A 13,869-nucleotide genomic window follows, 5' to 3' on the forward strand; every position below is an offset into this window, starting at 1 on the left:
CAAAAAAAAAAACCATCCGTTTGTCACTGTTTTCAAAAGGCAGACTCCAAAAGATAATGCTACAAAAGCATTTTTACAACTGCCAGTAAAGCAAAATTAACTTCAAAAACTGAGTATTTCCTTTGTATTAGTGATTGAACCCAGGGTCTTCAAACTGAGCCATCCCCAGCCCTTTTGCTTTTGAGACAGGTCTTGATAAATTGCCCAGTCTGGGCAATTTGGGATTCTCTTGGCCTCCTAGAGAAATTACAGAAACACACCACCACACCCAACTTAGAATGTGAATCTTCCCCTTCTCGCCTCAAGCCCAGGCAACAAGCTTAGTAAATCACCCCAGGGTCTGACCAGGATGTAGGGTTGCAGAAACACTTTTGGAACAACCTGGCCTGGGGAACTGGGTCAGTTGCTTTCATCTTGAGTCACAGTTGGGCGCTACCCTGGCTCCAGGGGTCCTCCATGTTGGCTCAGGGAGCCCACCCAGACTGCACAGCACAGGTGCAAATCCGGACGGGCCTCCCCCCGGGTTTCCAGACCTTCCTCACAGAAGGAAACAGTAACCATGCCGCTGGCCAGGGCCATGTTCTCCCACAGCCGGGCTCTGAGGGATCCAGGCCAAGAGGCCAGGGGCACCAGCTGCTCGGCATCAAGGAACCACAGGATGCCGCCGGTCCCAAGGCTTTATTGGGAAACGGGCTTCAGAAAAGAAGGGTCCCTGTGACCCTCCCCAGTCAGCTGAGCGAAACTCAGAGCTCTTCCCACTGCTACTCATAGATCCAGTTGTGAGCACAGGACTTGTAGTCGACCAGCTCTTCCGGCTTAAACCACAGGCTGATCTCCTTCTCAGCGCTTTTTACTGAATCACTGCCATGAATGATGTTCCTAAGAAAGAGAACAGTTACTGGTTACTGTGTTTCACAGTGCAAAAGTCACTGCAGAGGCTGAGATGGGAGATCCCAAGTTCAGGGCTGGCCTGGCCTACATAGAGATCCTGTCTCCAAAACAAGTATATTTCATGGGCACAACACAGAACAGCCGCTCCGGATGTTTCCAGCTAAATTACCACCTGAAGCAGCAGACTAATTACATTCCCCAAAGTTTGTTTTGGTTTTTGTTTTTTGAGACAGGGTCTCATTATACAGTTCGGGCTGGCCTTGAACTCATTATGTATTCCAGACTGGCCTCGATCTCTCCTTGATCCTCCATACTCCTGCCTCAGCCTCCCCAGTGCTAGGATCACAGGCATGCACCACCACACCCAGCTGGTTTTGGTTTTTTGAGACAAGATCTGAGTGTAGCTCAGGCTGGCCTTGAACTCAGTGATCCTCCTGCCTCAGCCTCCCTAGTGGTAGGATTATAGGAATGTGCCAACATGCCCAGCATTATTTTATTTTAAAACCAACTGTAACACTATAAATACGCTAGGCCCAATGGTATACAAGTGTAGTCCCAGCTACTCTGTAGTCCGAGCTATTCAGGAGCTTGAGGCAGGATGACTGCTGGCAGCCAGGTGCTTGACACCAGTCAAAAAAGAAAAACAAACTGTTAAAAAGATCCCCTGGGGCTGAGGATGCAGAACTTTTCCCAGGCCCTGAATTCAATCCCCAACACCCAAGAAAAATAGAAGGAATAAAGGTCCCTTGGTTCAACTATATTATGCTTCTAAGTTTCCCCCTCAAAACGTGCTTATATCCCAAGGTGTCCAAATCTCAAATCTTGAAAAATGAGCAGAGTGAGCAAAACCCTAAGTAGCATTGCTATTACTTCATTTCTTATAACACTGATTTGCTGAACCCAACCATGACATAACATGCTTGTATTTTTTTTTTTTTTTGAGGCAAGATCTCAAGAAGTTGCCCAGGCTGGCCTTCAACTTGGGATGCTCCTGCCTCGGCCTCCCAAGTAGCTGGGAATACAAGTATGCACTGCCATGCCAGGCTTGGAATTTTAACCTAGGGAAGTAGCTATTATGATAGCATTTATCTAATGATAATTACCACTTTATTCTGCTGCCTGCCTCGAAAGTGCAAGGACCTAAATTCAATCCCTGATACAAAAAAAAAAACACTTAGATTTTTCTAAAACTGAGATATGCCCCCAAATGTTTGCTTTCTGCTCCTTCTAAGTGGAGGTGCAGTCGTTAGTGTCTCTGGACCCACCTGCCGACTTGGATGCAGAAGTCCCCTCGGATGGTGCCCGGCTTGGAGTCGGCGGGGTTGGTCTCGCCCAGCATCACTCGGCCGGTCTTCACCACATTCAGCCCCTCCCAGACCTGAACAGCAGGGGACAGGAAGCGCTGCAGATATGTGGCTTGGGATCATTAGGGACCACACTGATCCCAACAGCACTCATCACTCAGTGACAGCCCAGTCAAGTGACCCAGGCAGAATGGTGGGGCCAACAAGAAAAATTCCATTTCTGACACAGTGGTGCACCCCTGTGATCCCAGCATTCATGAGGCTGACGCAGGAGGACCACCATGAGTTCAAGGCCACCCTGAAATCCATTCCAAATGCGGCATACAGAGAAGCCTGGGGGGCGGGGGCGGGGGCGGGGGCGGGGGCGGGGACGACTTTGCATCTAGCTCAGGCAGATAAGACTGCAACAGGCCATGGGATACAGAAGGGAGAAGGGCCGGGGATTTAGCTCAGTGGTTCCGCTGCCTGCCTTGCAAGCACAAGGTCGAGAGTTCAATCCCCGGTACCAAAAAAAAAAAAAACCAAGGAAGGGAGAAGAGTTCCCTCTATTACACACTCTACACCCCTTCACTCCCAACGGGACATTGACACCATCCAAAGATGCAGGATTACAGGGCTTTGGCTTCATTTATTAGCCTAAAAAAGGTTTTTTTCATTTGTTTTTTTTGAGGAAAGGTCTCACTTTTTGTAGTGCAGGCTGGCCTCGAGCTAGCTCACTGTGTAGCTCAGGCTGGCCTCAGCCTCCCAAGTGCTGTGATTATGGGTGTGTGCCACCACGCCCAGCTTTTTCTTTACTTTTCTGAGGGGCGGACAGTACTAGGGATGGAACGCAGGACCTTGGGCTTGTGAGACCCGGACATCCCACTGAGCTAAATCCCCGCGTTTTTTTGTTTTTTTTTTGAGACCTCCCTAGGCAGTTCAAACTGCCCTTGAACTCGCTATGTAACCGGCTGATCCTCCTGCCGCAGCCGCCTAAGTGCTGGGATTCCAGGAATGTGCCACCACACCTGGCATACCTAAACCAATTTTTATTGAGCAAAGTTTTAAAAAGTGTTTCTCTAAGTCTAGGAAAACGAGATCAAAACGCCTGTCGAACAGAATAAATTAAGCCTTTCCTGTAGGCGGTAAGACTAGTCTAGCAAGGTTTACCTTAACACGTCCTTGTTTTCTCAACTATGATTCCCACTCACCCACCCGGGCTCCCATTTAACTGAATAACTCACTCAGTAAGCCCCATTTGTAAACCAAAGAACTGAACAGCTGGGGGAAAGGGGGTAGTTAGACAAGACAGGGCGGGGCCGAGCCAATTCCGGGGACCCCGGCTCCCGACGGCGGCACTCACCATGGCGACCACGGGCCCCGAGTGCATGTACTGCACCAGGCCGGGGAAGAAGGGACGCTCCTTCAGGTCGGCGTAGTGCTGTTTTAGGTGCTCCTCGGAGGCCTGCGGGAGGATGCGTCAGGGCACCGCCGCGGGGAAGGTTCTCCGGAGACCAGGGTCCGTATTCTCGACCCACCTCCCCGAGGTGTGCCTCTAACCCTCCCATCCGAACCCTCAAAGTGTCGCCCTTGTGATGTCCCTGACGTTGGGCTCGTGAGCTACCAGGTGGCCTGAGGACGCGGGCCCGGGGAGCCGCATGGAACTAGGTGCGACTGGACAGGCAGCGCGATCGCAGCACCCTGCGGCCGCTCTTACTCCACGGAGAGCCTCGGATAATCCCGCGCGAACAATCCCGCCGCGAACGAGCCGGTTAAAGCTGCAGCACTTACTTATCCCTTAAGTGTCGGGATTCAGATCGGGGCCTCAAATTACAAGTGGGAGATACAGCTACTACCCTATGCCAGAGGAGGGACACGCTGCTAAACTTCGGGCACCCGGAAGTCCGGCTCCACGCCGCGGGTGCTGCACCCCGGCTCGGTCCCCGGGGGCCCGACCTCCCGGCCTCGGGGTCGCGCCCGCGCCCACGGGGACGACGACTCCTGAAGGAGACGCAGGGCGCGCGCCGTGTTACCCGCATGAACTTCATGGCCACCAGGCGGAAGCCCTTCTGCTCGAACCGCTTGATGATGTCGCCCACCAGGCCGCGCTGCACGCCGTCGGGCTTGATGGCGATGAAGGTGCGTTCGAGGTTGGCCATGGTCCTGCAGAGAGCCGCGGTCAGAGCGCGCGGCCGCCGGGACACAGACCCGCCGGGGTGGCCGGGCCTGGGGAGGCCACGTGGACCCCCGCCGCCGCCCTGCTGAGTCCCCCGGCCCGGAGGGGGCGCTGCAGGGGCCCAGTGATCGGGGACCGGGGAGTCGGTGACCCGAGGACCCCGGGTTCGAGGAGGGCACCCCGAGCCTTACCAGGAGGTGATGGCTGCTGAACAGAGCTACGCGGCGGAGACGACACAGAGCGACCACAGCACCCGGGCACCAGCGGAGGAGGAGGGGCGCGGGACGGCCACACCCCGGGGAGGGGACCCGCCTCCCAACCCAGGGCGACCAGCCCCGTCCCCGCCCAGCGGCCTGCGGCGCGCGCCTCGCGAATCTCAGGAAGTTGTCTGTGTCCCCACCCAGGCGTCCCTGCTCCGCCTGTGCCTCTCCCAACCTCCTGCGACCCCCCACGCCAGATCTTGCTGCGGTGCTTGAGGTCTTTGCCCCGGGTCGGCGCCCTGTGGCTTCCCCTCCGGCCCAGCACCTCTAGTCCTTGTCCCCACCCCTGGGACTCGGCCCCCACCTCCGCCGCTTGAGCGCCGGGCAAGTCCCAAACCGTCCCCGTCCACACTGGCGGCCTCGATCTCGTCCCCACTCCAGCACGTCTTCCGCCTGCCCCCTGTCCGTCCTCGGTCTCAGGATGGCCTGAAACTCCTTAGCGAGGCAAGCTGCTGGCTCCCGCCTGACCCCACCCAGGGACAGGGATCCCTACTGCCACCAGTTCCAGAGACACCCCAGGCAAGACCAGGCTCTCTGAGGTCGGGCCCGGCCGCTGGCAGGCTGTCCCTACCTCCTGTCAGCCTGGCTCCCCCTGCTTGTGTCCCTGTGTCCCGGGTGACCTGCCCGCTCTGTAACCCAGCCAGCGGCAGGCTCCAGCGCCGGCTGACCGTGAACGTCTCCGGCTTGGGTACTGCTGTAGAGGTTGCTGCCTGAACACTGGAAGAATCAGGCCGAGGCCAGCGTGGGGGGAGTCCTAGCATCCCAGCAATCTAGGAGGAACCCAGCCTGAGGTACTTAGCAACTTAGCAGACCTTGTCTCTAAATAAAAAGAGCTCAGGGCCCAGGGATTTAGTTCAGTGGTTCCAGCGCCTGCCTGGAAAGGGCAAGGTCCCAAGTTCAAGCCCCATTACCAAAAAATAATAATAATAATAAAAGCTCAGTATGAAGGCCCTACTACTTCACTTGAGCCAAAATTAAACCTTCCTGTAACCCAGGCCAGACCTGGGCGGGCCCTCTTTTCTCTTCTCTCCCTGCTCCTGTCTCCTTTCTAGGAGCTGCAACGCCCAGTAGCTCTCCAGGACAGCTCTCCAGGACCCCGGCAGGTCCTGCCTCCAGCAATGTGGTGCTGTGGTGGGAACCTCAGCCACCTCTCACCTAGGACAGTGCAGTGCCCCGCCTCTGTTCCCAGGACTCAGACATCCGGAATAGGTGGGACCACCAAGCAGACAGCACAGGCTCTGCAGCACCTGCTACATTCCAGAACCTCTAGTCCAGAGCATTGACCCAGGACACACTGCCAACGTCACCTGCCCCATCTGGGGACTGCAGCCTCTGACCTCACTCAGTCTGAAGCACGTGGGATTTGGTTTTTTTCTTTCAATACCAGGGATCGAACCCAGGGCCTTTGCACTGAGATACATCCTCAGCCATTTAAGACAGGGTCTTGTTAAGTGGCTAAATTAACCAGACTGGGCTGGAACCTCAATTCTGGGAGTTCAGGTGTGTGCCAGCATACGTAGCACACTTTTTCTTACTTTTTTTGCAGGGGAAGGGGTTGAGACACTCTCACTCTGCAGTTCAGACTGACCCTGAACTCACTATGTAGCCCAAGTTGGCCTCAAACTAGCAGCAATCCTCCTGCCTCAGCCTCCTGAGTGCTAGGATTACAGGCGTGCACCACCACACTGGGCCTCCCTCACTTTTTCTCCATGTACAACTCCTGGGCACAAGGTTTTCCCCAGGCCCAAGGTCTCCTAGATAGCATCGCCTTTTCCTGCTTCCCATTAGCTCAGTGCAGCCATGTGACTCCATCCTGGTTGGCGGGATGTGAGAGGAAGTGAAGGATGTCAATTCAGAGCTTTTGTGTTTGGTTTGGTTTTCTGAGTCAGGGTCTTGCTACGTGGACCAGGCTGGCCTTGAACCCACCCACCATGCCTGGCACCTACTGACCAGCTTGGGTTTTAAACAAAGAAGTAAACCTCTATCATGTCTCTCTTAAAGCAACTAAATCAAATCAATGTCCTAACAAATCAAAGCTAATGAGGGTTTCTCCCACTTCATTTGAGGCCATCAGAAGGGGCCAAGCCTACGGTCCACACGGCTTTTCTGATTTTTGGAGTAGTTCTTCTTTTTTTTGGTACCGGGGATCAAACTCGGGTCCTTGAGGTTGTGCAGCAGGCAGCGAAACCACTGAGCTAAATCCCTAGCCCTGGAGTAGTTACTTCTTATGCTCTCCCATCTCTTCCCAAGACCTTCTCAGGAAAAGGATGGAAGCTGCACAATGGAGCACACCTGTAATCCCAGCACTCAGGAGGCTGAGGCAGGAGGACTGCTGTGAGTTCCAGGCCAGCCTGGACTCCAAAATGAGTTCAAAGACAGCTTGAGCTGCATACCAAAACCCTGCATCAAAAAACAGAAAGAAAGAAAAAGAAAAGGATGAGTATCTTTCATTTCTGAGGAACCCTCTACACTGTGTAGAGTCCTGACAACCTAGCAGAGCCGCCATAGATGTTTGTCCCGGGCTCCGTGGCAGGAGGGTAAAATGCAGGGGTGGGGAGAGGGGCTGCGTGCCAGACTCGGCTGATCCTCGTGGAGATGACAGCTTGCCCTTCACTCCACTGGGGGACGTGACACTGGGGCAGGAGTGGCGCACACACAGCTCAGGCTGCCCTCTGGGTGGCAGGGACGCGCTGAGGCGGCTGGGTCTGCTGGTCTGGTCTTTGCCCGGCCCTCGGTCACTCGTAGATCCAGTCCTGGGCGCAGCTCCTGTAGTCCACCAGCTCCTCTGGCTGGAACCACAGGCCGATCTCCTTCTGTGCGCTCTCCACCGAGTCACTGCCGTGGATGATGTTCCTAGGTGGGGACAGAGAGAGGAGGCGTGTGGGGAGCTGCGTACCCAGGCGGGAAGAAAGACCAGCCCTCCGGCTACACTCGCACAGGGGCAGCCTCAGGGAAGACCCTGCCCGGGGCCTGTGCTCTCAAAAGCAGCACAGGACAGGGACGGTGGCCCCGCAGACACCGCCAGCCACAGAAGGAGGAAGATGGGAGCTCGGATCTCACACATCTGCACTTGCTGTCGGGTTCTCCAGCCCCGCACAAACCCAGATTCTGCAGCAGTGAATGGGCCTTGGGAAAGGGCAGCAGCACCCATGCCCACCTGCCGACTTGGATGCAGAAGTCCCCGCGGATGGTGCCCGGCTTGGAGTCGGCAGGGTTGGTCTCGCCCAGCATCACGCGGCCCGTCTTCACCACGTTCAGCCCCTCCCAGACCTCAGGGACAAGAGACATGTCAAGGGGAGAACCCCGGCGGACACCCAACCACTGTGCACTTAAGGACAGGAAGACAAAGAAGCGCCACGAGTCACACCCACGGAACCAATGCTCATGAGCATCCCTGTCCAGCCCAGGGTCTTGGGGCTCCAGGCTCAACCTGAGCCCTGACATCTTTCCCACCCCGAGCTTCGGCCACCTCCCCCTTCCTACACTTCACAAACCAAGCGCCTCCTGCCCCAGGTCTTTTGCACAGGCCGCTTTCTTGCTCAGGACTGCTCCTCGCTGTGATTTTTATACACGGCCGGCTTCCTGACATTCAGATCTAACCCGGAGAGTCACACCCGTGACCCTTGATCTAATGTGGCCCCCACACCACACTGGGTCACTAACCCTCAGCTGACAGATATAGCAGTTCTTCCACTGTCTGCCTGGCCTTGCCCTCTTCCAAGTGGTACGGGCAAGATCTGGGGCTGTAGCTCCGTGGGATAGATCTTGCCTAGCACATATAAAGCCCTGGGTTCAATCCCCAGGACTAAGAAAGAATTTTGGGCTGGGGATGCAGCTCAGTGTTGAAGCACTTGCCTAGCACCTGGGGTCCTGGGTTCCATCCCAGCATCAGAAAAATAAATTATTTTTCTGAGACATGACCTCGCTATGTAACCCAGGCTGGCCTCGAACCTGTGATTCTCCTGCCTCAGCATCCCTCAGAACAGCCATGACAGGCTCAAATGTACCCTTCCTTCGGAGGGTCAGAGAGCTGCCTCACCCTCCGACAGTCCAACCTGCCAACTTCTCTCCTCTGCTGAAATCAGCACCGGGCATGCGATGCAGGACCCCAGCCCTCTCTTCCCTGTTCCCGACGGCGGCACTCACCATGGCAACCATGGGCCCCGAGTGCATGTACTGCACCAGGCCGGGGAAGAAGGGACGCTCCTTCAGGTCGACGTAGTGCTCCTTGAGCAGGTCCTCTGAGGCCTGTCCACAGAATGAGAATGAAAACCAGCCAGCCATTTTTCCAGCCCATCCGGCCACTGATGTCTCTTCCGGTTCTGAGAGACAGGGTCTTGCTATGTAGCCCAGGCTGGCCTCAAACTCACACCGATCCTCCTGCCTCAGCCTCCTGAGTGCTGCGATCACAGGCGTGTGCCACCATGCCCAGCACACCCTGCTACTTCAGTGGTGAGCCCCCAGCTCCCTGGTGTGCTCTAACCAGCAGATCCCTGCCCCACACGGAGCGGGCAGGGAGAGGCACTCAAGTGCTTTTGCAGTTTTGAGCTAATTTCCTCCTCTTGGCCTTGAATGAGCAGAAAAACTCAACTACCTCTCTCATCTGGTAAGGATACTTCTGAGACTACTTCCACAAGTTTTCCATTTGATTTATTTTTGGAGGGTTTGGGGTTTTTTTTTGAGATAGGGTCCCAGTATGTAGCCCAGGATGGCTTGGAAATTGTGGCAATCCTCCTGCCTCAGCCTCCTCTGGAGGGCTGGGATCACAGGTTATCAGTTGGCAACAGTCTTCCCTTGTGAGTAGGAAGGGCCAGAGGGAGCTGTGCAATTTTACTCTGGCAAATGGTGCCCAACCAATGCAGCATTCAGTAGCAAAGTGCCCAGGGCCCTCACCCAGAGTTCTTCACATGAAGCCGTCAATCATGTGCTGAAGAATCGGTCGCACTGCAGGGCTGCTGCACACATGGAAGTTAGGCAGAGAGCACAGAATCTGCTTAGTCTTGGCTCCACCTGGCTCTCTTCTCTTTGCAGAGACAGCCATGGTTCCTGGGGTCTGGCAGGGCCCCGGAGTCCCCAGTCATCATGGCGACGATGCACCATGGAGCCGATCCATCCTCCGGGGACACAGGGACACAGGGACACGGAGATCAGCCGCCTCCAGCACAGCCAGGCGTTCTACCGTTCAGCTGCTGTTGGTCACCACTCGCCAAAGTGTCATCGCTCTGTGCTGGGAACCCAACCTCGCCCTGTCCCTGTCTACTACATGGAGGACTTGCTCAGTGAATCTCAGAACAACTTCAACTGGCCTTCCCTTTTTTTAGTTTTAATTTTTTATGAGTATATGATCGCCATACATAATATTACATTCATCTTAGGGAACTGGCACAAATGCATCACGTCTTTATCATTTTTTACTTCCCATCTCCATGAGGTCTACCTCCCAGTTTCCTATCATCTTTATTTTGCACTTTTTTTGAGGGGAGGGGTGGTTTTAAGACATTCTTTTCTGTGTAGTCCAGGCTGCCCTTGAATTCACTATGTAGCCCAGGCTGGCTTTGAACTCATGGCCGCCATCCTACCTCAGCCTCCCCAGTGCTGGGATCACAGCCATGTGCCATCACACCCAGCTTTTTCGCTCTTTAAGTTACTTATACGTTGATTTTCTTGTATAAAAGAAACCATTCTATATCTACCCTTCTGTGTCTGATTTATCTGGCTCACCATCACTGTCTCAAGATGCACCCTGACCTTCCCTACAAGAGATTCTTTCAATTCTGTTAATCGCTTCCATTATCTTCACAGTCTACAAAACAGACCGTGGAGGGTGCGGGCCTCACAATTTCCCTCGCTTGCCACCCCGCCGGCAACCTTTAGAGTCATGGCTGCCTCCCCACGGTCCGTTCTTGACCAAACCCACTTCCCTGACAGGAAAGTCAGTGTAAAGCAAAGGGATGCCTGCACTTTGGGGTCGAAGAGGCCAAAATCCCATGTGCCTTTCAGCCTGTGTGTGCTTTACTTCACCCCTCCAAGCCTCAGTTTCCCCACACTAACAAAGAACAGGAATGAGCTCCTCTCAGGGTTTCCGTGAGGGGTGGAGGAGAAAACGTGTGCCCAGCTTGCGGGAAATGCCTAAGCAACACCTGTTCCTCTCATTGCACCTCCAAAATCCAAGGAATATGTAAACCCACTGTTCGTCCAGCACCTGCCTGGCTTGTCGTTCCGCCAACTCTGCTCTCAGCATTAACCACTCTTTTTTTCTTCTGTTTTTTTGAGACAAGGGTCTTTTTTATGTACTGCAAACATGTAGTAGTAGAAATAAAAATGAAATCCCCAGTACCAAAAAAAAAAAAAAGAAATAAAAATGACAAAACAAAACAAAAAAAAAAAACACAAAGACAAAGGTTAACAAAAATTCAACTCCTTTAACATCACAGGAAATAAGTTGCAAATTAAACTAAATTGAAAGTGCAGTCCAGTGAATGTAATCATGATGTACTCCAAATATGTACTAATAAAAGTAAAAAAATGGAGCTGGAGGGCCAGGGATTTAGCTCAGTGGTTCCGCTGCCTGCCTCACAAGCCCAAGGTCGAGTTTGATCACCAGTACCAAAAAAAAAATTGTTTTTTAATAAATAAAGTGCAGTATAAGGGGCCAAAGTTGATCTCTTTAATGGGAAAAAAATATCACTCCCTCCCCAAGTTATCTGACTTGGAAATGTGAATAATCATCTCCTGGTTGTTGTTTTTTTTTTTAGGGTTTTTTTTTTTTTGGTACCAGGGATCGAACTCAGGTCATTGCGCTTGCGCAGCAGGCAGTGAAACCACTGAGCTAAATCCCCGGCCCCATCTCCTGGTTTTTTGCTGGGTTTTTTTTTCTTTCTTGGATTTGTCTGAAGAAGGCTCCTGGCCAATTCATCCTTTGCATTTATTGAAATGCTGCTGTGCAGGTGTCTTGCAGATTTGCCCAGAGAGCTGTCCCAAAAGCAAAACCAGTTTCCCCCACCAAAGTCCCAAGGAGGCCTGATCTATCCTGGACACTAAGCAGCAGTAACTGATAATGCAGATTTTCTTTCTGGAAAAAAAAACCTCCCTCAAGGGAAGGCCAGGGTTCTAAAATGATCTGCTCTGGAAGCTAAAGATCAGGATCTCTAATGCTTTCAGAGCTGAGTCGGAAACTGCAGTTGGAGTTCTACACTGCGGAGAGAAAAGACCATTTTCAAAGCCCCAAATAACTTGTTTGTTCCAGAATTAAGCTAAGACACTAGGCCACTGGGGGTCCAGGTTTCAAGACATTTGCCCTACTGTGGAAGAGTCTAAAAAGGGAAGAGAGGGGGCAAACACAGAAATTAATCTACAGTGATCCCCTATACCATGAAGGAATCACAATGGTAAGAGTCACTTACCTGCATAAGTTTCAAAGCAACAAGGCGGAATCCCTTCTGCTCAAAGCGCTTGATGATGTCTCCTACAAGTCCCCGCTGGACGCCATCAGGCTTGATGGCGATGAAGGTCCGCTCACTGTTGGCCATGGTCCTGGGGACAGGAAGGCAAGGGATGAAATAGCACTGGATTCCTGCCTACACCATTATCCTTCCCAAGCGGATTACTCCATAAAGCTGGTTTCAAGCTATCACACCTAACCCAAGTCTCTTTCATAATACACAGTTCCTTCCAGTCATCTCATATGGCAACTAATACCCCAGGTGAGGAAGGATCCAAAAGCAGAGACTATTCCTATCCCAATTGATGTAATGAGCTTCTATTAAGCACCCACTGTATACCCTATACTGTCACAAAAGGAAGTTTAGAATAAGGAACCATCTCTGGGGGCTGGGGATTTAGCTCAGTGGTTCTGGCGCCTGCCTCGCAAGCGTAAGGTCCCAAGTTCGATCCCCAGTACCAAAAAAAGAAAAAGAAAAAAAAAAAATAGGAACCATCTTTCTCAGTAATAACTCAGGCTGGTGAATACTGCACCGATGTGCTTTTAGTAACATGGAAGTGACATCTGGCACAAGATGGCATGAAACACAGCTTGCCCTACTGTCACAGCCATGACAGCAGAACAGGAAGGGGTTTTAGAGACTGTGTCACCATAACCTCTTTCATTCTGCAAAGGACCCAGGACCAGAGCACCAGAACGGAAGCCAAAATCCAGATTTCCAAACCATATGCTATTCAGGCTACACCTTAAGATGTACATAGGGCCGGGGATTTAGCACAGTGGTTCCACCGCCTGCCTTGCAAGCAGAAGGACCCAAGTTCAATCCCGGTACCCAAAAAAAAAAAAAAAAAAAAAAGATGTACTGAATATCGTGAAAAGCCTATTAACAGTGGGCCGTGACAGCTGCAGCCTCTATCAGTAAGGGCGGATCTCACTGGGTAAAAGCACCCCGGGAAGCCCCCACTGGGCATTCCTTTCACTAAGAGAACTTGCCCACCACAGTCTCAACTGAGAAGAGGCCGCCTCACCTTGAAAGATAATCCCTAAAGAGATAGCAGCAGCACCTCCGGGCTCTTCCTTCCTGACCTCTTAAAACAGCACCTGAGTTAACACCGCAGTGCAATTTTCTGTCCGTGCAGGGTCCATGACCCCTGTACCTGTCGCGGGCACCGGGCCACAGGGCCTGGCCTCCAACCAGAGAAAAAGGCTACGTGATCGTTACTCCACTCTTGCAAGAAAAAGAGACAAAGCCCAAGACAACCTGAGAGAACTTCAGAAGGAGCTGGGGCCAAGCATGGATTCCCCAGAATCAAATGGGGCTGAAGTGACAGACATTGTCCCTATAAATGCCCTCCACCCAGACCCCTGCCACCTGCACCCATCATTCATTCACCGAACACCCCCGGAGCATCAGCGCTCGGCCCAGCGGCGCCCTGGAAGGAGAAGCAGGCGCAGCCCCCGCCGATGGGGAACCGCGGCCGGAACAAAGGCGAGCACGCGGCGCGCGTGACAGGTCGGGGTCCACAGACGGCCCCCGGCCACCTCTCAGAGCGGAACGCACCTCCTCACCTTCCCTCTCCCACTTCCCGAACCCCTCTCTTTTTCTTTTCTTCTCAGGACCCCGAAGCCTTCTGACCCCTCCAGCTGCTTGGGCTTTAAACTCCAGCTGCACCGGAAACGCGATGCACCCCACGTGGTTTCCAGCGTCTGCACACTCGGAACGCTTCTGCACAGCTCCGCTGTAGGAGAGCCCTTTTTACAGAACACCGCTCGGCCAAGCGTCCTCCTGTGAGTGGGACCCCATTCTGGAAAGCAACT

At 53.2% G+C, this 13,869-nt stretch overlaps 1 protein-coding gene across 9 annotated transcripts in view; it reads right to left on the reverse strand.

The window, feature by feature from the left end:
* Nucleotides 1-663: 663 nt before the first annotated feature.
* LOC101723532 (nucleoside diphosphate kinase B) overlaps nt 664-13,869 on the reverse strand; it is a 35,252-nt gene continuing 22,046 nt past the window's right edge. For 2 of the 9 annotated variants that reach the window (XM_021240128.2, XM_013077663.3), the window contains 4 exons: nt 12,014-12,143; nt 8,757-8,858; nt 7,768-7,880; nt 7,042-7,463 (listed from right to left, as the gene is read on the reverse strand). In XM_021240128.2, coding sequence (XP_021095787.1) covers nt 7,346-7,463; nt 7,768-7,880; nt 8,757-8,858; nt 12,014-12,139 — 459 coding nt within the window. In that variant the 5' untranslated portion in view covers nt 12,140-12,143 and the 3' untranslated portion in view covers nt 7,042-7,345. Of the gene's footprint in view, nt 880-2,156; nt 2,270-3,537; nt 3,640-4,207; nt 4,338-4,541; nt 4,713-4,914; nt 5,182-7,041; nt 7,464-7,767; nt 7,881-8,756; nt 8,859-12,013; nt 12,144-13,079; nt 13,532-13,612; nt 13,861-13,869 lie in introns of those variants that run through there. The other 7 variants (XM_087202615.1, XM_087202613.1, XM_004859755.4 and 4 more) reach the window with 7 other exon arrangements.

This window comes from Heterocephalus glaber, unplaced genomic scaffold (assembly GCF_053883595.1).
Source record: "Heterocephalus glaber isolate CG9 unplaced genomic scaffold, H.glaber_assembly_v1.0 deba00001773, whole genome shotgun sequence".
Lineage (NCBI taxonomy): Eukaryota > Metazoa > Chordata > Mammalia > Rodentia > Bathyergidae > Heterocephalus > Heterocephalus glaber.